The sequence below is a fragment of the Neoarius graeffei genome, chromosome 5, assembly GCF_027579695.1.
Source record: "Neoarius graeffei isolate fNeoGra1 chromosome 5, fNeoGra1.pri, whole genome shotgun sequence".
Taxonomy (NCBI): domain Eukaryota; kingdom Metazoa; phylum Chordata; class Actinopteri; order Siluriformes; family Ariidae; genus Neoarius; species Neoarius graeffei.
The window spans coordinates 25822591-25846377 of NC_083573.1; the positions used below are offsets into that span (position 1 = coordinate 25822591).

Here is a 23787-nt window from a genome sequence, read left to right on the forward strand (position 1 = left end):
GTCCCCTATTTATAAAAAATTGAGAGCAATTCAGAATTCAGCCATGTTTTTGCTTGGCGTTGGCAGAAGTTACAGGTTTTTAGCTTTCTCCTGAAATGTTTTCTTTTATTTCTTCTTCCTAAGGGTAGCAAAACTAGCTTTCACTGTGAAGACTGTCGTTATCACTATCCATGCTGTAAAATTAATGCTATTTTCCTGAGAAATGCTGGCAAAAATTTATAAGATTTTTGATAAAAATCTTATAAATAAATCTTGTTAAAAAAAATAAATAATAATGTTGACAAAAAATGTTATGTTTGTTGTTGTGAACGAGCGAGTCGCCAGAGGTCCATATCTGGGGTCCGTATCGTAGGATACAAACCCACTTGCCAGCCAGTCAGAGCGTAGGATTTGATGGAAACCGGACCGCGAAAAAAATAAATACGTTATTTACCAGCTGGGAGGTTCGTATTGTGAAATACCGTGACCGAGGTCTTGAAAATACTGACCGAGGCCTCTGGGCCGAAGTCAGTATTCAAGGCCGAGGTCACGGTATTTCACCATACGGACCAACCTTAAGCTGGTAAATAATATATTTTTTTTCTCTTTACCAAATTCTAACAGAAAATGAAAGTGCCCAAAAGGAAAAACAAAGCCAAGGCGAGCCGCCATTTTGAATCCTCATTCACGGCTGTAATGCAAATGGCTTCCTCCTCGGTAAAAAGGCCAATTTATGCTGACAACGCAGTCCTCGCAGACGGCGTCGCAGATGGTGCCTGCGTAGCCCCCCCATCTTCGCAGACGCTCTGCGCGCACCTCCCAAAAATTGTGACCACTGCAGAAGCCTCGCAGACAAGAGGGCTCCGATTGGTCCACTCTACATCCGCTGTACACGCACTTCCGCTTCCCTACTTTCCTGGTTTGGTTTGTTTTCACGACTGCCATTTTTAAAACCACGAGCGAAGATGGAGCAGCACGAAGAGCGGTTGATCGAGGAAGTGAGGAAGTACGTACATCTATACGACTCCAGTTCTAGTCATTATAAGTAACCGGAGGATAAACACTCCACTAACCACACCCACCAACTACTCCTAGCGATTTCGCGACTTCGCGCCCCCTTGCGTTGTGGCGGTGAATAACATCGCGCACGCCTATTACTCCCTGCTCAACGATAAATTACAACTGTCTGCGAAAAGCTCTCTGTGAAAGCCTTGTTGCAAGAGCATGCAGAGGCCCTAAGAGTGCACTTCCATGGGAGGGGGAAAAAAAAAAAAAACATTTTGCCGCCTATGTTGTCCCCTACTTATACAAAATTGAGTCATTCAAGATTCAGCCATGTTTTTACTTGGCGTTAGCAACAGGTTTTCAGCTTTCTCCCGAAATGTCTTCTTTTATTTCGTCTTAATCAGGGTCGTAAAACTCACTTTTGCTGTGAACACTGTCGTTATCGCTATCCATGCTGTAAAATTAATGCTATTATACTGAAAAATGCGAAAATAAATGTTGACAAAAATTGCTACTATGTTGTTTGTTGTTGTGAACGAGCGAGTCACCAGAAGGGTCCGTATTGTAGGATACGGACCTGCTTGCCAGCCAATCAGAGCGCAGAATTTGATGGAAACCGGACTGCGAAAAAAATATATATATCACTACTGTATACTTCAACAGTGACAATTCACCCACATTTTATTTATTTTACTTCACACTTAATGCTTTGTTAAGGCACATTTTATGCAGTCTGCCTAACTGTTGAGATATCTAGTGAGCACAATAACTGGCTGCATCACTGATTCAGCTCGTCAGAAATCAGATACATCTTTATGGAGAAAATAACTGGACAAACGTTTCACGAAAATAATAAATCAGAAGATTTGGCACTATAAACAATCATGTTCTGGTGAGAGATCAATTCCTATAAATTACACTGTTCAGCTAAGTGATTTATTGCAGCTCTTGTTGCTTGTGAACGCTGTGTCCTTACAATAAACATTTTGGGGAACTCAGCGTTGGCGTCATGCGTCAGTCAACAGTATCATTTCGCTCCCATTGGTAATCACCTCAAACTTGAGAGCAGTTTAACTCCGTACCTGTCTACTTCATATCGCTTGTGGTCATTTTGCTGGTTTATCATTGCAACATGTGACTGATTTTCATTGATTGACTTTACATGGTTACTCGTTGCCACATTGCCATGAATCTCTTACTGTGTATATACTCCTTTAGACAGCTTTCTCCACCACTGCCATCAAAACATCAATCAAATTCATACATTTTGGAAGAATGGTGTTCATTTGGATAGCAGAAATGTAGAATCTATGGCAAGGTGCAAGAAGCAGCTCTGGCAGCTTGTAGTGGCCTAAAAACATGAATACAGTGCCTTGCAAAAGCATTCTTCTCCCTTGGTGTTTGTTCTGTTTTGTTGCATTACAAGCTGGAATTAAAATTGATTTTTTGGAGGGTTAGCACCATTTGATATACACAACATGCCTACCACTTTAAAGGTGCACTTTTTTTTTTATTGTGAGACAAACAATAATTAAGATGAAAAAACAGAAATCTGGAGTGTGTATAAGTATCCCCCTCCCCAAAGTCATTACTTTATAGAGCCACCTTTTGCTACAATTACAGCTGCAAGTCTCTTGGGGTATGTCTCTATTAGCTTAGCACATCTAGCCACTGGGATTTTTGCCCATTCCTCAAGGCAAAACTGCTACAACTCCTTCAAGTTAGATGGGTTGTGTTGGTGTACAGCAATCTTCAAGTTATGCTACAGATTCTCAATTGGATTGAGGTCTGGGCTTTGACTAGGCCATTCCAAGACATTTAAAAGGTTTCCCTTTAAACCACTCCAGTGTAGCTTTAGCAGTATGTTTAGTGTCATTGTCCTGCTGGACTGTGAACCTTCGTCCCAGTCTCAAACCTCTGGCTGACTCAAACAGGTTTTCCTCCAGAATTGCCCTGTATTTAGTGCCATCCATCTTTCCTTCAGTCCTGACCAGCTTTCCTGTCCCTGCAGATAAAAAAAAAAACATCCTCACAGCATGATGCTGCCACCACCATGCTTCATTGTCGGGATGGTGTTCTCAGGCTGCTGGGTTTGTGCCACACGTAGCATTTCCCATGATGGCCAAAAAGTTCAATTTTTGTCTCATTTGACCAGAAAATCTTCTCCCATGTGTTTGGGGAGTCTGCCACATGCTGTTGGGCAAACTCCAAATGTGATTTTTTTTTTTTAAGCAATGACTTTTCTGGCCACTCTTCCATAAAGCCCCACTTCGTGGAGTGTATGGCTTAAAGTGGTCCTATGGACAGATACTCCCATCTCCACTGTGGATCTTTGCAGCTCCCTCAGTGTTATCATTATCTTTGTTGCATCTCTGATTAATGCCCTCCTTGCCCGGTCTGTGAGTTTTGGTGGGCGGCCTTCTCGTCAGGTTTGTAGTGGTGCCATATTCTTTCCATTTTGCTATAATGGATTTAATAGTGCTCCCTGGGATATTCAAAGTTTGGGCTATTTTTTTTATGACCCAACCTTGATCTATACTTCTCCACAGCTTTGTCTCTGACCTGTCTGGAGTGCTCCTTGGTTTTCAAGTTGCTTGCTTAGTAGTGTAGCAGAGTCAGGGTCCTTCCAGAACAGGTTGCTTTATACAGACATCATGTGACAGATCATGTGACACTGACTGCACAAAGGTGGATCATAATCAACCAATTATGTGACTTATGAAGTGAATTGGTTGAACCAGCTCTTATTTAGGGGTTTCATACGAAAGGGGGTGAATAATTACGCACACTCCAGATTTCTGTTTTTTCATCTTTAATTATTGTTTGTGTCACAGTAAAAAAGACAATTTGCACCTTCAAAGTGGTAGGCATGTTGTGTAAATCAAATGATGCTAACCCCCCAAAAATCCATTTTAATTCCAGCTTGTAATGCAACAAAAGAGGACAAACATCAAGGGGGATGAATACTTTTGCAAGGCACTGTATATGTATAATTTGTAGCATACAGTGCTTTCATGTGGTTTGAGAGTGGTATTCTGAGAAAATGCCATCATTGAATGCACTTTTTTTTTTAATTGCACCAGATGCACTAGTTACACTTTCATTTGAACAACATTTCAAACTACACCAACTCAATTACAAAAGGCAAGTAATTTTTGCTGTATTTTTATTAGGGCTGTCAATCACTTAAAATATTTAATTGCGATTAATCACATTATAGTCCATAGTTAACTCGTGATTAATCACAATCGCACATTTTTTATCTGTTTTAAATGCACCTTAAAGGGATATTTTTCAAGTTTTTGGGGAGTGGAAGTGGACAAATATGCTTGCTTTATGCAAATGTATGTGGCCAGGTCAGGAAGGATAAGGCTGGACACAGCAAAATGTATTTTAGTGGGTATTTTATTCCCCAACTGCATTTAAAAAATAAAGCAGCATTAACGTTTTAATTTTTGAGGGTTTAGCACAATTCAGCGTGAACAAAACAATATCGTATTTTCCTCTAGTTATGTACTTAACTTCCAGCCTCAAACTATGCAATAAAATAAACTAAACAAACGAGATGATGTGGACTCTGGACAACAGTAGTGGTTATCTTCAAATAAAGAAAATAAAAATACAAAACCCAAATAAATACATTTGTTAAGCCACACAGCTCATAAATGTTTTCCAGTAAAATGCCATAACTCGCTGGTAAATATACCAGTTTTGCTCATTCATGAGCAAAAACTGCATTTATAAACAAACACTTTTACATCACTCACATTTCTCAGACTAAAACAAACTCTCTCACTCCAGTGTGCAGCCTGAGCGTTTACTTACACACACCTGGACGTTAACACATCATATTTTCTCTCCTCTGGACCATTGAAAGCATATGAAAGTGCACACATTTTATGTAAACAGTCAGAGTGCAACGATATTAGTCGATTCTGTACATCAGTGCAGTTTATGACTTACACCGACCAACTACTCACTCCATCGCTCACTTGCACTACATCACTTCCTGATTTCCCAAACTATGGGGGAGGGCCACAGAACGTACATGCATTAATTGTGCATCAAAAAAATTAGTGCCATTAAAGCAAATTCCTTTTAATGCGTTAACTTTGACAGCCCTAATTTTTATGAAAACTCAGTTTCTATATACACTGTGAACATCATTAATTTTGGTACGTGTCCAAAAATATGGTTATTTTTATTATTAGCGAGATAGTTGATTTGAGTATCGGGAGTGTAGAAACAGAGCTGTTGTGATGGTACCGAATTCAATCATTGTATGTGGTGTTTATTTTATTTGACAATTATTAAGGTGGTGACAAACAGTCCACTTGAATGAAACTGCCAGCGAAGCTTTGTGCATACTTTGTTGTACATTTCAGAATCCCAAAAGATATAAACAAACATTCTCAAATTTATTTTATATCCCAAGAAAGTACTAACTGTGTTGATCACAATAATAATATCAGAACATCAAGAACGTAGTAGCTCATCTGGCTTGCCATCAAAACTATGATGACTACCAAAACATCAAACAGAACTGAAATGTGACAATGTGAGAGAGGACCAACCTCCATGACAAATTGTTTACAACAGGAAAATCAACAAAGGACTAAATTTTGTTCTCCAAGGGTAGATCTATCCAAAACATTGATCAGAACTGAATTTGCATGATAAATGAGAGAGGAGATACAATTCTAGCCAGTAGAAAATTTGTTAAGTTGACCTAATTACTAATTTGTTAGCAAAAAATTGACAATGACCAAATTTTGTGCAGAATGTCTAGTTCTTTCAAACAAAACAATCAGAACTGAAATCCATTGAGAACTGAGGGAGGAGATATGATTTAACTGAAAATAAACAAAAGTTGTAAATGAAGTTGTAACAAGAAAATCAACAAACAAATGACCAAGTTTTGTTCCCCGAGGGAAGCTCTACCCAAAACATCGATCAGAACTGAATTCACATGATAAATGACAGAGGAGACACAATTCTAGTGAAAAGTCCCAAAGCTCGTGAAGTTGACCTAATTAGCAGTTCATTAGCAAAAAATTTACAATACAATGACCAAGTGTTGTACAGAAGGACTAGTTCTTTCAAACAAAATAATCAGAACTGAAATCCATTGAGAACTGAGGGAGGAGACATGATTTAACTGAAAATAAACAAAGTTGTAAACAAATTGTTTACAACATGAAAGTCAACAAACAAATGGCCAAGTTTTGTTCCTCAACGGAAGATCTACCCAAAATGTCGATCAGAACTGGAATCGGATGAGAAATGAGAGAGGAGATACAGTTCTAATGACAGGCATGGACAATTCGCTCATTTGGCCTAATTACTAACTCATTAGCAAAAAAGTTGACAAAACAACGACCAAGTTTTGTGCAGAGTGACGAGTTCTTTCAAACAAAACTGGAATGGAAATCTGTGGAGAATTGATGGAGGAGATACGATTTAACTGAATTGTGGACAACGGCTGGATGACAGGTGACATGCCATGGCAATAGCTCATCAGCCTTATGGCCAGATGAGCTACGGTAATAAGTGGCTGGAATACCAGAAATTTATCCATTTATATACACATTTACTTTATCCTGAACATCACCAACAAGTGAGCCCGGATTAGAAGGAACTGATTGATTTTAATTGCTTCAGTTAATGGCTAATCGACGAGCTGTTAAAAGCTTACACATGCTGAAACAACATTTGGGTAACATACTAATTGTTTTTTGAATGATACAAACAGCCAACTCACCGGCTTCATGCTAGATTTCATCAAGATATCTCGAGCTAAAGCAATGAAGGACTGCAGAAAGAAGAATTGTGGATGAGAATGAATGATGCATGATCTTGCACACTTACAAGGACTATGATGAAGAATATCTATTTTATTTACAGCTAATGAGGCAACATCAAGTCACGAAATCATAGATGTTGGTTTCAAGCTATTTAATGATCAGATAAATTTAATGAGTATCAATATATAATATTTATTAGTTATGTACTGTACTGTCTTACCTCCTCAACATTGATGCTTGACTTTGCACTCGTCTCAAAGAATCGAATCCCATGGTCCTTTGCGAGCTGGCATAAAAACAACCGTTAGCTTGCACATCTTAAGTTAGACTAGAAACTATTTCACCGCAATTACTTACTTACCTTCTCGCCCATCTCCTTCGACACCTTTCTCTTGGCTTCGATGTCACACTTGTTGCCCAGCAGCATTCGGCTCACTCCTGCTGAAGCATTCTGGGAAAAGCAGGAAGCAGAGAGGTGTACTTGGTTCCCTAGCTTTTCAGATTCTCAAACAATTACCTGCTGTGTGTTCACATGAAAAAAAGCTTGTGGCAGCAGAGTTTCAAAACTGAAACCAGTCCTATAAAAATAAAGTTTAAATGTGTGACATCCTGTTAGACTGGAATAGTCATCACATCACATATTAAGGCTATTACTACAGAACACAATTTGATACTGATTTTATTTAAACTGAACTCGAAAAGCCAGTTTATATCCCACCACCTTGTATGATTGCAGTATTTCCATTTAAATAAATAAATAAAAACCACACACATACACCCCATTGTCACTACATCACTATATTTATTTCAAACACAATGAATAATTATTCCACGAAAGCCAGTTGTACGTGAGCTGACAGAAGCAATGCACAACAAGATTGAGTGTAATAATTGTTTTATTCTATCCACATTCACTGGATTTTGAGAACAGAGCATTTTTATTTTTTGCAAATTCAATAAATAAAAACTTGATACAAAAACATCCAACAAAATCATTTCTGCTTCGGCAGGCTTCTTTAAAACCTATCAATGGCTGCACTATTTGACTTTAGTTTTTTTTTTTTTTAAAGACTGATTCAAAAGCTCAAAGTTGTTTGAAGATTATGTAATTGAAACGTTCAAGGAACAATTAAATAAATGTCTAAAGCTCAGCATGATGGCAAGACGACACTGTCTACAAAAAAAAAAAGTTTTAATGCTTAACGATAAAGAATGTAAACAAACCGACAAAATGACAGCAGCAATTTGTGAAAAATGCTATAATCATAATTCTTAAAAAATAAAAACCCATTCTTACCATCAAATACTTTTATTCCATATTTTGTTCCTTTTTTTGTATTTTTTTGGGTTTTGTTTTCGAGTAGAGGTTTTACCTCATCCTTGATTGGTTCAGCAACTTGCTCTGCCATTTTATTTTTTTCTACTCACAGTATAGGAGCTGATATCCTATTAGTAGAGTAGCCAATCAGAACACCCGATTGCTCATATCCAGTGAATGTGGATAGAATACAAAATATCTCTCCCTTACCTCTTTGATGCTCTTCATCCAGTTTTGAATGTTCTCAAAGGATTTCTCATCAGTAATGTCATATACCAGGATGATACCCTAACACAGAAAATAATACAGAATGAAATACAAAAGCATGTTTCATTAATTAACGACATGGGATTAGTTGGCAAGATTGAACTTTATAGTTCATATTTCTGTGTAAAGCATAATGATATTAGCTCATGATATTAGGATAGGTGGGCTAAAATAATAATAAAAATCTATCAAAAGCTTTCCAGTGAAACTATTAAGGCTGAACAATGCATTACATCATGAAGTCTCATCAATGACAATTAGAATAGTGGTGGTAAAGTGGCATGCGCACACAGGGAGCTGCAACAGTGATTGAGATTTTATTTTATTTCATGTTCAATTCTCATGCCCTACAGGCTTCCTCTGAATACCCAACACAGAATACAGAAAGGTTGCTGACTGCACATTTCCCGGGTGTTAAACATCACAATATGCATTCAACCTCACAACAAACATTTAGCTCAGAACAAAATAGATCTTATAAAACTACATGTTAAACAACATACCATAAATACAACAACATGAACACTGATATGAAAGAAAAAAGATGAAAAGACTTACTTCCCTCTTCTAATTACCCAAATTAGTTCACAGTGCAGCTGTATAACAGAAATGACACCTCTCTTACCTTTTGCCATCTTGGCCTGCTCAATCTTTTGCTTACAGTATTTCTTTAAGAAATGGCAACAAAGTCAGTTGCCTTTTTTCCCCCAGCATAACTATGATGCATAAGCATGTGACGGACAATGCAAGAATGCTGTGATTACTAGTTAACGATTAGTCACCATGGAAATGAGCTCACTGTATCTTGGAAAGTGGGGACACAAAGAATAATCAGTCATTATTATTGCCTTATACAAATTTATTATCATTAAATCAAACAACAGCTCCAAGCCATGGACGGTGAAAGCATGCTTCCTCTGAGGCACATGAAACCTGCTGACTGCATCTTTTCAAACTGCTGCTCGTGCAATGTCAGTATAACACACTCAGATAAAACTGCTATCCACCCTCCTCTGCATACATGATCTCACAGATGCCTATGATTGGCTAGTGTTGCTATGATCGATAGGGGAGAGAGAGAGAGAGAGAGAGAGAGAGAGAGAGAAAATGCTGCAATCCCTCCCTTCCTGAAAGTATGACCAGTTTTGTTCTCTTGGACTCCTGGCAACGGATGGCTGTGACAACATCAGGATTCAAACTCGCCATCTCCAGATAATAGAGCAACAGAGCCAACACTCTTCTGTTGCCAATACAAATCTAAGAGGTGGCGGATACTGTTCTACCATAATCCTGCAAAAACTAAAAATACAGTGCATAGTGATTTTTCTTTTCTTTGAAAGATAAGAGATTTAGCCCTGCTAATCCATTTATATCGGCTACCCCAGGCTTGAAATACATTGCTCGTTCATAAGACCCAAATAAACATTAGCTGGATATTTACATCTTGACTCAACTGGATTTGCAAGCTAAAACTAAAATATAAGTGAGGTTAAGACAGCCATCTTAATGATTAATTACACAAAAGCAGCTTCGGCTCAGAAATTGAGGCTCTGGACTACTGATTGAGAGCTCAAGCTGCAACTACTGGGCATCTTTGCTTTTTGATCTTGCACTTTAGCTCTTCTGAGATATGTAAAGAAAATAATTTTGTTGTACAGTTCATGTCTGTGTGTATAATGAATGTGTGTTACCATAGCTCCTCTGTAATAAGCTGTAGTGATGGTCTTAAATCTCTCCTGCCCTGCTGTATCCCTGGGAAATAGCAGTCATATCACAAACATCAACACATGAAATACATCGTCAGAGACTACTAGCAAAGTATTGGATCATAGGGATGCAAGTAAAATCCTTCAGTGCACAGGTAGGATAGCTGAACTCTGTACTCCGAGGTGAAGGTACAGCTGAATTTATAGTCTTCATTATCAAAATGTATCTACCTTTCCACTTCAGCACACTACTCACATCTGAATCATAGTACAATATTGAGGATATTCCTGATCAGATACAATAACACGCATGACAAAATCTTATCCTCAGACACATTACATTTTACCCATAAATGTATACATTCATTTATTTTCAGAAACTGCTGTATCTTGGTTAGGGTCAGGATCAAAGCAGAGATCCTGAAAATACCTACCTATCAAAATGCACACCACATTATCTTTTTAACTGCTGATTAATTCTCAGGAGATTAGTAAACCACTTTAATAATGAAATTATGTCAAAAATAACAGTGGACAATATCAGTGTGTGCTTAAGATCCATCAAGCTAAAGACAAAAAAAAAATAAAGCTCAAAAGCATATGCTCATACTAAATTTGATGTCAGCAACACATTTCAGAAAAGTTGGGACACGGGCAGCAAAAGTTGTAATGGTTAAAAATAAATAAAATAACTAATTTGGTTAATTGGCAACAGGTCAGTAACATAATTGGGTATAAAAAGAGCATCCCAGAGAGGCTGAGCCCATGTTTACATTAGACCGTATCAGCGGATCATCAGATTAACGTTTTTAAAACGATTAGTGTGCACACAGCAACACCAATACACATACTCGCGTGCACACAGCAACACCAATACATGGATACGCTCGGCTCCGCAGGCATCCTGCGCTCCAAATCACTCTGCCCTGAACAGCGAGTGCCCTCTGGAGGGTGTGCACTCCGGCCTTGCACAGCTCACAGAGCACGCGAGTGAAGTGCACAAGCCGTGATTCGGGACTGAGCCGCTGTGTGTGTGATCCCAGCGCACATCACTTACCACTTGCAAGTGGAAGGATGGCAAGCCTAAAGACAATCATAACTACACAATGGGCAGTATTTGCATCAGTATTTGCAGTATTTTCATACTTTTATACTCTTTAATGAAAGGTGATACAAGGCGGAAGTCCGCGCCGTTTTTCAGCAGTCGCGTCACATGACCAACGCCAGCGAATCAGGAAGGTGGATGTCACAGTGACGTTGTCCAATGACGACGCCAGCTAGAGCTCAGCACAGCGTATTCGCGTATCTCAATGTTTACACAGCACCGGAGCTGACACGATCTGGATTGAATACGTGGACGCTGGCGGATTCCCGTTTCCTGGCGTTTTAATGTAAACGGACAGTGCATCCGCGAAGAAAACGAGACAGATACGGTCTAATGTAAACGTGGCCTGAGTCTCTCAGAAATAAAGATGCAGAGGGATTCACCGCTCTGTGAAAGACTGCGTGGGAAAACAGTGCAATAATTTAAGAAGAACATTTCACAATGTAAAATTGCAAATAATTTGGGGATCACATCTATGGTACATAAGATCATTAAAAGATTCAGAGAATCTGGAGAGATCTCTGTATGCAAGAGACAAGGCTGAAAACCAACATTGGATGCCTGTGATCAGGCCCGCTGACAGGGGGGGACAAACGGGTATGTTGTCCCGGGCCCAGGAATGGGGGGGGGGCCCAGAACTGGGCTCTCATTAAGTTGTGATTATTATATTTCATTTCCAAATGTGTTGATTTGGGGGAGAAATGTGCTATATTTGCATTCAATAAATGATTTCTAGATCTTTTGCCTTTATTGTCTTTGAAAAAGGCGTCAGTAACCCCCTACCACCCCAATGCAAAAATGGTTTGGTCTGACTCTTTGATTAAGGGGAAAAAACTACATCGTTCGATCATAGCGCTTCGACAATCAGCGTGCGTGCCATTTGCCAACATGCACAAGTCAGGAGCACAGAAAAGAAAAGAAAAGAGAAAAAGAGAGGAAGAAACCAAGAGACTCAGGGGCTCACTGCATAAATATTTAAAAAAAGATTCGGATGATGCAGCAGGTACTAGCAAAGGCAGTGGGGCAGCTGAGCCAGGTAAGTAGGGTGACCATTCGTCCGGATTTCGTCCGGACAGTCCGGTTTTAGAGCCATCTGTCCGGACGTCTGTCATGCGTCCTCACTTTTTACATTTTGTCCTCATTTCGGACCCTCAGCCGCCACCGTTGCATCAATCGTCACAAATCTCCGCCCATTATTCACACTTGCTATTCTGCGATGACATACAGGCAAAGATAGCCTACAGGGATTTCTCGTACACAAACATTCGCGCTGCGCGCGCAGCCGATGGAACCTCTGCAGCCTCTGATTGTCTGGAAGCTGCTGTCACTCAAAAGCTGCGCTCATGCGATTGGCTGATTTATGCTCCTCCGAGCTGCGCGCGCAGTGCGAATGTTTGTACGGAAAAACCTATGAATGTTGGCACGCATGCTGTTGAACAATACTCATGCCGAAACGAAAGACATCCTTTAAAAATGCTTGGTGCTTAGAGCATTGTTTTGTCGGCAAGAGCCAAAAAGGAGAACACTTCGCCTTCTACAAGCTCTGTCGCATTGACACTGATGTGGGGAGCAGAGGTAAAGGTGCGACAGACAGACACGCGGACACAGACCGCCACAGAGAGAATGCCAAATGTATTGCCAAGGTTATAGGCCAAATGTAAATGACATGGTTGACTGTCATTTTTCATGTTTTTCTTTTTGACATTTTTTTGGATGAGCATAAATGAACACAACAATGTTTTGTTTTTAGTTTAGTTCCTGTGGATAAGCCAAGGCCAGTATAGTAGGCTAAATGACAGCAGGCCTACATGTTTCTTGACTCATTTTTTGATTTTTCTTTTTTTTTTCTTTTTGATGGTCATTTTCAAGTGAATAAATATGTTGGCCTATGGCATGGCAAAGACTGTTTTTTCAGTGTCTATAGATGGACACAACTCTTTACAGTGACTTTACAGTGATGTTTTGTTTCTTGTTGACATGGTCTTGACCATCATTTTCCACATTTCTCTTTTTGATAGGTGTTCCAAGTTAATAAATATATATTGACTTCATACGTTTTTTTTTTTTTTATAAGTTTTTCTTACCCCCCCCGTAACGCGATGGTGTCCTAACTTTAGGGCCTTTGTCCTCACTTTTGGACACAAGTGTCCTAACTTACAGACTCATGTCGGTGGTCACCCTACAGGTAAGACACAGCCAACTTTTTCCAGCCCCGTAAAGTAACCCCAACCAAGGCACGCGCGGCACGCAATTCATGTAACAAACGAGGGGAGAGCAAGTCACACTGAACACCATATCAAACGCACAGGGCATTGAATCATTTCATAACCACAACGGCTTAATAACATTGTGTTTCATATATCTGACTGAAGCTAAGAATATTCACATTAGCCCGCAATCATATCCCGCCGTTTCTCGAGCGGTGTGTTCTTCTCTGCTTTTCACACTGGACAGTACGCACGCACAGTATACTATGTTCGCCCCCAGCCCTGCCCGAAATCCCCCGTCCATCGCTGCTCCTTCAAGAGCACCCCAATCACGTGATTACAGTAGACTATCCACGAGTTTAGGAAGGCATTGCGGGGGCTGTCGCATGCAGGCTTGGGGCGTAACAGAATACATTTAATGGCGTTCGGGGGGGGGCATTCAGAGCATTTTGTCCCGGGCCCAGCCAAAGCTGTCAGCGGCCCTGCCTGTGATCTTCAGGCCCTCAGGAGACACTGCATTAAAAGCAGACATGTATCTGTAGTGGAAATCACTGTCTGGGCTCAGAAACACTTCAGAAAACCATCGTCTGTGAACGCAGATGGAAGTCCACAAATGCAAGTTAAAACCACATATAAACAATATCCAGAAACACCGCCACCTTCTCTGGGCCCGAGTTCTTTTATGATAGACTGAGGCGAAGTGGAAAATTGTCCCAAAGTCTGACGAATCAAAAGTATAAATTATTTTTAGAAATCCTGGACACCACGTCCTCCAGGCTAAAGAGGAGAGGAACCATCCGGCTTATCATCAGTGCACAGTTCAAAAGCCAGCATCTGTGATGGTATGAGGGTGCGTTAGTGCACATGACACGGGTAGCTTGTACATCTGGGAAGGCATCATTAATGCTGAATGATATATACATGTTTCAGAGCAATATGCTGCCATCCAGACAAAATCTTTTTCAGGGAAGGCCTTCCTTCTTTCAGCAAGACAATGTCAAATTGCTTTCTGCACAGATTAAAACTGTATAGCTCTGTAGTAAAAGAGTCCAGGTGCTAAACTGGCCTGCCTGCAGTCCAGACCTGTCTCCCATTTAAAACATTTGGCACATTATGAAGCGCAAAATACGACAAAGGAGAGGCTGAACTTTTGAGCAACTGAACTTGTATATCAGGCAAGAATGGGACAACATTTCTCTTTCAAAACTCCAGCAATTGGTCTCCTCAGTTCCCAACCGTTTACAGAGTGTTGTTAAAAGTAGACATGATGCAACACAATGATAATTGTGATAAAAAGCATGACCACATTTACATGCCCCATCCCGATTTTTTTTTTGAAACGTGTTGCTTACATCAAATTCAAAATGAGCATATATTTTTCAAAAAACAATAAAATGTATCAGTTTCAACAACTGATATGTTGTCTTTGTACTATTTTCAATGAAATATAGGATTTCCATGATTTGCAAATTATTGCATTCTGTTTTTATTTACAGTTTCCACAGTGTCCCAACTTTTTTTTTTTAGAATCGGGGTTGTATGTGAACTACACAATACTAAATAAATGAGCAAACTAGAAGGGCACTTGGTAGAGTACATACCTCCACCAAGACATCAAAATCAAAAATAACATGAACCTAGGATCATACTAAAGCTGTACACCAAATTTCATCAAAATTTGATTACTACTTTTTTTGGAGTTATGTTGGGAACAGTAAAAAAAAAAAAAAAATCCTGGATCCACATAAATATCCAAATTTGCATCAAAATCTAATCAATTGGTCCTTGGCCCATGGCTCACCCTTCCTCAAAATTTCATCCAAATCTGTTCACTACTTTTTGAGTTACATTGGGAACTGATAAACAGAGTTGGCGGAGGTAAAAATACAAATGCACAGTGAATGCTAGGTACTGTATGAACAGTTTGTTCAGCAGTGATCTTATGCACTTACAGTATACACCAAAGTAAAAAGAATGGAGCTTTAGATGTGTAGAAAGCTATGTGTAGAAAGACCTAATGTAGACTATTCCACAGCCTGAAGCAATGATGAAAAAGCATGATCACTTGTTTTAAAAATATACTGTGAAATGGTTTCGAATGGACTGGTTAAAGGACTAAATCTTAAAGTATATACATTGTAATCAACATGAACCCAGTGAAGAGAGGCCTGTATAGGTAGAAATGATCCCTGTTTATTTCCAGACAGGAGTCTAAGCAGCTGCATCTTGAACTAGGTGCAGGTGAGCCAAGGATGACTGACAGTCACCAGTATTCAAGATGTGAAGTGATAAAAGTATGTGGAACCATTTCTAGGTCTCTAATGCCGCTTTTCCACTACAAACGCGGCTGAGTTGGGCTGAGTCGAGCTGAGCGGGGATGTTGGAGTTGCATTTCGACTACAACCGCGCTGAACCGTGCTGGCTGGAAGTGGGTGGACACATTGGGTGGAGTTAGCGAAAGTGGGTGGACGTCAGGTGATGTCGTTAAGCAGCGCAAACAGTGACATCAGTGAGCTTTTAAGCGGTAGTCTCACGACCCGAATAGTAAACAATAAACATGGAGGACATGGAGTCGTTAGTGTTGCTGGTCTTGGTGCTGTGGCTTGTTGTCACCGACAACGCGGACAGATACTGGCAAGAGCGTATAGATGAGGCGAGGCGCATAAGGCTTCAGAAATTCTCGTAATTCGTAATTCTTCTCCTTCCGGGTTTGCGGTGTTTACAGATCCCAGCGCGCTCGCGGGGCGTGTGTGGGCATGTGAGGACACTCCTCCTCACCAATCAGTGCACAGGGGAGTGTCTCCTCACGCCCCCAGCCTCACTCGGCTCGCTTTGGCTCGCTTCAGCCCCACTCCAAAACGGTGCGAGTTTTAGGGGCTAAGCAGGGCTGAAGTGAGCTGAGTCGTGCTGGTTTTTGGTAGTCGAAACGCGAGCCGTGTCGGGCTGAAGTGAGCTGAAGCGAGCTGAAGTGAGCTGAAAAAGGGTAGTGGAAAAGGGCCATAAGGAAAAAAAAAGACTGCAACTTGGCAATACTACTGAGCTGGAAGAATCTGTTTTTCTCACAGCAGCTTATTTGTCTGTCAAACTTCATGGTTGAGTTGAAACCAGGACTTCAAACCACCCTAACTCCACATGCATGCTGCTTTCGGGGGGAGGTTTCAGGGTTATTTTCAGATGGTATTTTTGACTTTCCATGTTTTCTTCACTTCACAAAACTGCTTAGACACATTGCTGTTAGTGTTGTTTTGATGAATAAATCAATTCTCAGCAGTATACAGGTTTATCATTGAAATCAGAGCACAGTGAGTTGAGGAAGGTCCATCTTACCAGACTTGCAACTTGACTTTCTTCCCTTCGACCTCAATGGTCTTCACTTTAAAGTCAATACCTGTTAGGAGAGGCAGTGAGAGAGAGGGGTTAACAGAAAGGAAGGATGTATTGTGAATTAAATCCCAAACAGCAAAGACAGACATTTTACCAGTCAAAAGGAAATGAAGCTGAGCAGCAGATAGGAAATCTTTACCAAGAGAACATTTGATGTTCTGATAATTACAGTCGTAATTTGTTCATTTGTGTCATGGCGGTTTTCCAAGACACTTCCTGTGGGACTGGAGGCGAAACTCAAAAGGGTAGAGGAAAAGAAAGGAAATGAACAGAAAGGAAAAGGTCTTTTGATATCTGAATAAATATAGTGAAAAAACAGGCAGAGTAAGAGAGAAAGACACACAATCTCGACTTGACATTTTAGGTGAGCAAAAGTACAGGCACAGACAGTGTTAAGGTACATTAATGTAAATAACACTCAATATTTGGTTGCATATCCCTTGCTTGGTATAACTGCATCACGCCAGTGACCCAGTGACCACACCAAACTCACTACTTCTTTTTTAGGCTTGTATACTGAAACTTTTCACTGGTTTGTCCATTCAGTCTCCTGTTCAGGAGGTGAAATACAGCTCGGTTGGGTTAAGGTCTGGTGATTGACCAGGTGAAAACCTTCCACTTCCCCCCCCCGATGAAGTCCTTTGTTGTGTTGATGTGTGTTTTGGATCATTGTCTTGCTGTATGATGATGTCCTCCCAATTAGACCGGATACATTTCTCCGTAAACTGGCAGACCAAATGTTTCTGTAGACTTACGAATTCTCTCTCATATTACCATCATGAGTTACATCGTCAATAAAGATTAGTTCAAAGACATGCAGTTAGGTTAACATGAGGCAGCCTTGGGCTGAAGTGCCCTTGAGCAAGGCACCTAACCCCCAACTGCTCCCCGAGCACTGTAGCATGGCTGCTCACTGCTCGGAGTATGTGTGTGTGCTCATTGCTCACCTGGGTGTGCGCGCATGCGTGTGTTCACTGCTTCAGATGGGTTAAATGCAGAGGATGAATTTCACTGTGCTTGCGTGACAAATAAAGCCTTCTTCTAGTGAACCCGTTCCAGAAGCAGTCATGCAAGCCCAAGACACGTCACTACCTCCACTGTGTTTGACCAATGAGCTCGCACACTTTAGCTCTTTTCTTTCTCCACACTTTGGCCTTTCCTAGGGTGACCAGATTTCCCTAGTCTGAAACCGGGACACTTTTGCGCGCGACCATGCTCATGCACGCACACCTTTTTTTTACGTAAACGTGACACTCAGAGAGGTGCTCTTATTTTGTTGAAGTTCACATTTATGAACATCTCACATGAAATAAAACAAACAGGCATTTTGTTATCTAGTAGCAAAGTGGTATACAGATCAGTTAAATTATGGTCAGACAACATTTTTTGTAATGGCTGAGAATAGGCCAGGCTATGTCCATAGGCCAAATTTAAACTGATTTATTTCACCTGTTTGTGAGAACACCAAGAAGAATGCATATGCACATGTAGGCTATATCTCTAAAATTGTATGCACTATAGCATGAACTTAAAAAGTAGATATGTGACCTAGGTCAGAATCAACCTTACTAACCGTTCCCCACAACTGAATGAATAAAGCAAGATGATGTGTACAAAAGTGAACACTTTAATGGAAGGTGCAACAAGCTGTTCAACACAGCAATATGGCCAAACTGTCAGAATGGTATGTTAAACAGAAACAAAAAAGAGACAAGTGATTTGAGAATATACACTCAAACAAAACAGCAATAAAGGAGGAGAGGGGTGACAGCTGAGGAAAGCCCCCACAGGAGCGCACATAATTTGCAGCATAGGCTACCCAACTCAGTACAAGAACAAAGCACTTACAGTGTGTGCAGTAGGCTTCGTGCGCATTGTTCTGCACCTCTCGGAGGAAGGGGTAGGTGCCCTGTAAATCTTTGGAAAAGGTACATTTTCTTTTCGGCATAATTGCTGCGGCACTACTGCTGCTAGCTGCTAGACAAAGAACATTCGCGCCAGTTAATGTTTATTTTATTGTTGCATGGCAACACGATCTGTTGTCTAGAATAATGTGGTTAAATAAACACCCATGCCACAGGGCCAGGGGGCAGTAACCAGGAAAGTTTGCGATTCCTGTTGTGGCAGCGGGGGCGTGGTCAAGTGTCGGTCTGTGACCGCGGAGTCAGGGAAGGTAAGTGGCAGAATCACTACACCTGATGTGAATTAATGTGTTTGTGTGTCTTCCCCAGTGACCGCGCCTTATATAGCTAAGGAGAGAGAGCGAGCTCTCTCCCCAACCAGATGACTGGAGTGTGTGCGTTGGCTGGGAGAGTTAAAAGTTTGCTGAACAGTGAAAATAAAAAGAGTTTTGTGAACTCAGTTCTGGCCTGCCGTCCTTCTGTGCTCGGTCCTGAATTTCAGCACCACTATGACAGTCTGTATGGGTGGGTGGAGCACAGAAGGACGGCAGGTCAGAACTGAGTTCACAAAACTCTTTATTTTCACTTTTCAGCAAACTTTTAACTCTCCCAGCCAACGCACACACTCCAGTCGTCTGGTTAGGGAGAGAACTCGCTCTCTCTCCTTAGCTATATAGGGCGCGGTCACTGGGGAAGACACACAAACACATTAATTCACATCAGGTGTAGTGATTCTGCCACTTACCTTCCCTGACTCCGCCCTCCGGTCACAGACCGACGCTTGACCACGCCCCCGCTGCCACACTGGTCAATTCATCAAAATAGTAAATGCAGACATTTCTCTGCTAATGATTCCCACGCTGCTCAGTCGCAAACGTCGCGAGTGGCGAAAACCGGGACATATCCGTGTCCCGACAGACTTTTGTCGGGACTCGGGACACACAACCCCAAATCGGGACTGTCCCGGTAAAACCGGGACGTCTGGTCACCCTAGCCTTTCCTTCACTTTGGTAGAGATTAATCTTGGTTCCAGAATGTTTATGGTTCATCTCTGGACTTCTTTGGGAATTCCAATCTGGCTTTCTGATTCTTACTGATGATTAGTGGTTTGCACCTTGTGGTATGGCCTCTATATATCTACTCTCAAAATCATCTTCAAATGCTGGCTTGAACCTTCACTCCTGCCTTGTGGAGGCTGTTGGTGATGCCATTGAGCGTTGTTTTTGGAGTTTTTCCTTTACAGCACACACCATGTTTCGGTCATCAACAACTGTTTTCCTTGAGCACCCTGTTTGATGTCTAGTTGTTCATATACCAGTGGTTTCTTTGTTTCTTTTTCAGGACAATCCAAATTGTTGTATTGGCTATACCTAATGATGACACTCACACATTAAAACAGACCACTCAAAAATTGGAACGTAAATAGCATCAAACAAAATTGGTAATGTTCAAATTAGCGTGGAGAGCTTCCTGAAGTATAGAAAAGCTCAACATATCAACATAAAAGATCAACATATCTCTCCTCCCTAATAGAAAGTAAAAATAATCCTAGATTCCCATTTAATACTGTAGCAAAATTAACCAGGAATACAGTGGGGCAAAAAAGTATTTAGTCAGTCATCAATTGTGCAAGTTCTCCCACTTAAAAAGATGAGAGAGGCCTGTAATTTTCATCATAGGTACACTTCAACTATGAGAGACAGAATGGGGGGAAAGAATCTAGGAAATCACATTGTAGGATTTTTAATTAATTAATTGGTAAATTCCTCTGTAAAATAAGTATTTGGTCACCTACAAACAAGCAAGATTTCTGGCTCTCACAGACCTGTAACTTCTTCTTTAAGAGGCTCCTCTGTCCTCCACTCGTTACCTGTATTAATGGCACCTGTTTGAACTCGTTATCAGTATAAAAGACACCTGTCCACAACCTCAAACAGTCACACTCCAAACTCCACTATGGCCAAGACCAAAGAGCTGTCAAAGGACACCAGAAACAAAATTGTAGACCTGCACCAGGCTGGGAAGACTGAATCTGCAATAGGTAAGCAGCTTGGTGTGAAGAAATCAACTGTGGGAGCAATTATTAGAAAATGGAAGACATACAAGACCACTGATAATATCCCTCGATCTGGGGCTCCACACAAGATCTCACCCCGTGGGGTCAAAATGATCACAAGAACGGTGAGCAAAAATCCCAGAACCACACGGGGGGACCTAGTGAATGATTTGCAGAGAGCTGGGACCAAAGTAACAAAGGCTACCATCAGTAACACACTACGCCACCCAGGACTCAAATCCTGCAGTGCCAGACGTGTCCCCCTGCTTAAGCCAGTACATGTCCAGGCCCATCTGAAGTTTGCTAGAGAGCATTTGGATGATCCAGAAGAGGATTGAGGAATGTCATATGGTCAGATGAAACCAAAATAGAAATTTTTGGTAAAAATTAAACTTGTCGTGTTTGGAGGAGAAAGAATGCTGAGTTGCATCCAAAGAACACCATACCTTCTGTGAAGCATGGGGTGGAAACATCATGCTTTGGGGCTGTTTTTCTGCAAAGGGACCAGGACGACTGATCCGTGTAAAGGAAAGAATGAATGGGGCCATGTATCGTGAGATTTTGAGTGAAAACCTCCTTCCATCAGCAAGGGCATTGAAGATGAAACGTGACTGGGTCTTTCAGCATGACAATGATCCCAAACACACTGCCCGGGCAATGAAGGAGTGGCTTTGTAAGAAGCATTTCAAGGTCCTGGAGTGGCCTAGCCAGTCTCCAGATCTCAACCCCATAGAAAATCTTTGGAGGGAGTTGAAAGTCCGTGTTGCCCAGCAACAGCCCCAAAACATCACTGCTCTAGAGGAGATCTGCATGGAGGAATGGGCCAAAATACCAGCAACAGTGTGTGAAAACCTTGTGAAGACTTACAGAAAATGTTTGACCTCTGTCATTGCCAACAAAGGGTATATAACAGAGTATTGAGATGAACTTTTGTTATTGACCAAATACTTATTTTCCACCATAATTTGCAAATAAATTCTTTAAAAATCAGACAATGTGATTTTCTGGATTTTTTTTTCTCATTTTGTCTCTCATAGTTGAGGTATACCTATGATGGAAAATTACAGGCCTCTCTCATCTTTTTAAGTGGGAGAACTTGCACAATTGGTGACTGACTAAATACTTTTTTGCCCCACTGTAAGTCCACTATAGACACATGCACACCTGCAGTATGTAATAGTAATGATTTCATGAATTGTTTTAATGACAAAATTGAGAATATCTGACAAAAAATTCAAACAACTAATTTAAGGTCAGACAATGCAAGGGACCCTGTAATTAACAATATAACTGTATCATCAGTTAGAATGTTTTACTTCCCTAAAAGAAGCTGAATTACTTTCATTAATCTCAGCATCAAAAGCCTCAACCTGTGTACTAGATCCCTTACCTACACATCTATTCAAACAGATAATACCTGAAGTAATTGAACCACTTCTAAAAATAATAAATTATTCTCTTACAATTGGCTATGTACCCAAATCCTTTAAACTAGCAGTTATCAAACCCCTGATTAAAAAACCTGACCTTGATCCCTGTCAACTGTCCAATTATCAGCCAATATCAAACCTCCCCTTTATCTCCAAGATCCTTGAAAAAGCTGTGGCACAGCAGTTATGCTCATATTGACATAGGAATAACATCCATGAAATGTATCAGTCAGGATTTAGACCTAATCATAGCACAGAGACAGCTTTGGTTAAAGTAGTAAACAATCTACTGTTGGCGTCTGATCAGGGCTGCGTCTCGCTGCTTGTGTTGCTTGACCTTAGTGCAGCATTTGATACCATTGATCATTCCATTCTTCTGGATGGACTAGAAAATGCTGTGGGAGTTAAGGGAACGGCCCTCTCCTGGCTCAGCTCTTATTTAACTGATCGTTATCGGTATGTTGATATAAATGGTGATATTTCTAGATGCACTGAGGTAAAGTTTGGTGTTCCACAAGGTTCTGTCTTGGGTCCACTGCTTTTTTCTTTATATATGTTACCTCTGGGTGATGTTATTCGTAAACATTGTATTAGTTTCCACTGTTATGCTGATGACACACAGTTGTATGTTTCTGCAAAACCTGACGAGAGACACCAGCTTAATAGAATTAAGGAATGTGTAAAGGACATTAGACACTGGACGCTTATTAATTTCATTCTGCTTAACTCTGACAAAACTGAAGTACTTGTACTAGGACCACATGCAGCTAGAAGTAAGTTTTCTGATTACACAGTAGCTCTGGATGGCCTTTGTTTCTTCACGTGCAGCAGTAAAAGATCTCGGAGTGATTACTGACCCCAGTCTTTCATTCAAAACTCACATTGATAACATGACCCAGATAGCTTTCTTTCAGCTCAGAAATATTGCTAAGATAATAAATTTAATGTCACTACATGACGCGGAAAAACTAGTTCATGCTTTCGTTACCTCCAGGTTGGATTATTGTAATGCCTTATTGTCTCGATGTTCCAATAAGTGCATAAACAAGTTCCAGTTAGTTCAAAATGCAGCAGCAAGAGTCCTTACTAGAACTAGAAAATATGACCACATCACTCCTGTCTTATCCACACTGCATTGGCTCCCAATCAAATTTCGTATTGATTATAAAAGTACTACTATAGACCTTTAAAGCACTGAATGGTCTCGCACCACAGTACCGGAGTGAACTTCTGGTCCTCTATGACCCACCATGCCTACTTAGATCAAAAGGTGCAGGCTATCTGCTGGTACCTCGTATAGTGAAGGCTACATCAGGGGGCAGAGCCTTTTCTACAAAGCCCCACAGTTCTGGAACAGCCTTCCAAGTAGTGTTCGGGAATCAGACACAGTCTCAGTGTTTAAGTCTAGGCTGAAAACATCGGTTTAGCCAAGCCTTTTGTTTATGGCGTTTATGAGGTAAAGGAGTAGATCTGGAGGGTCCTCAGACATAGTGTTTTGGTAAACTGGGATGTATGGATGCTGTCAGTCCCCACTCGCTTGCTCACTCGAGTTTGTTGACGGTGTAGTGGCTGGCTGCTTTATGTCCTGGGGCTCCCTCATGCCTGTGTTACCTTCTGGCTCTCCC

At 40.9% G+C, this 23787-nt stretch overlaps 1 protein-coding gene across 2 annotated transcripts in view; it reads right to left on the reverse strand.

Annotated features, from left to right (window-relative positions):
• Positions 1-23787, reverse strand: part of rab13 (RAB13, member RAS oncogene family) — a 67908-nt gene that overhangs the window by 9085 nt on the left and 35036 nt on the right. For both annotated transcript variants that reach the window (XM_060921439.1, XM_060921440.1), the window contains exons 2-7: positions 16719-16779; positions 10065-10125; positions 8317-8394; positions 7150-7239; positions 7009-7074; positions 6746-6796 (exon numbers count right to left, since the gene is read on the reverse strand). In XM_060921439.1, coding sequence (XP_060777422.1) covers positions 6746-6796; positions 7009-7074; positions 7150-7239; positions 8317-8394; positions 10065-10125; positions 16719-16779 — 407 coding nt within the window. The remainder of the gene's footprint in view (positions 1-6745; positions 6797-7008; positions 7075-7149; positions 7240-8316; positions 8395-10064; positions 10126-16718; positions 16780-23787) is intronic.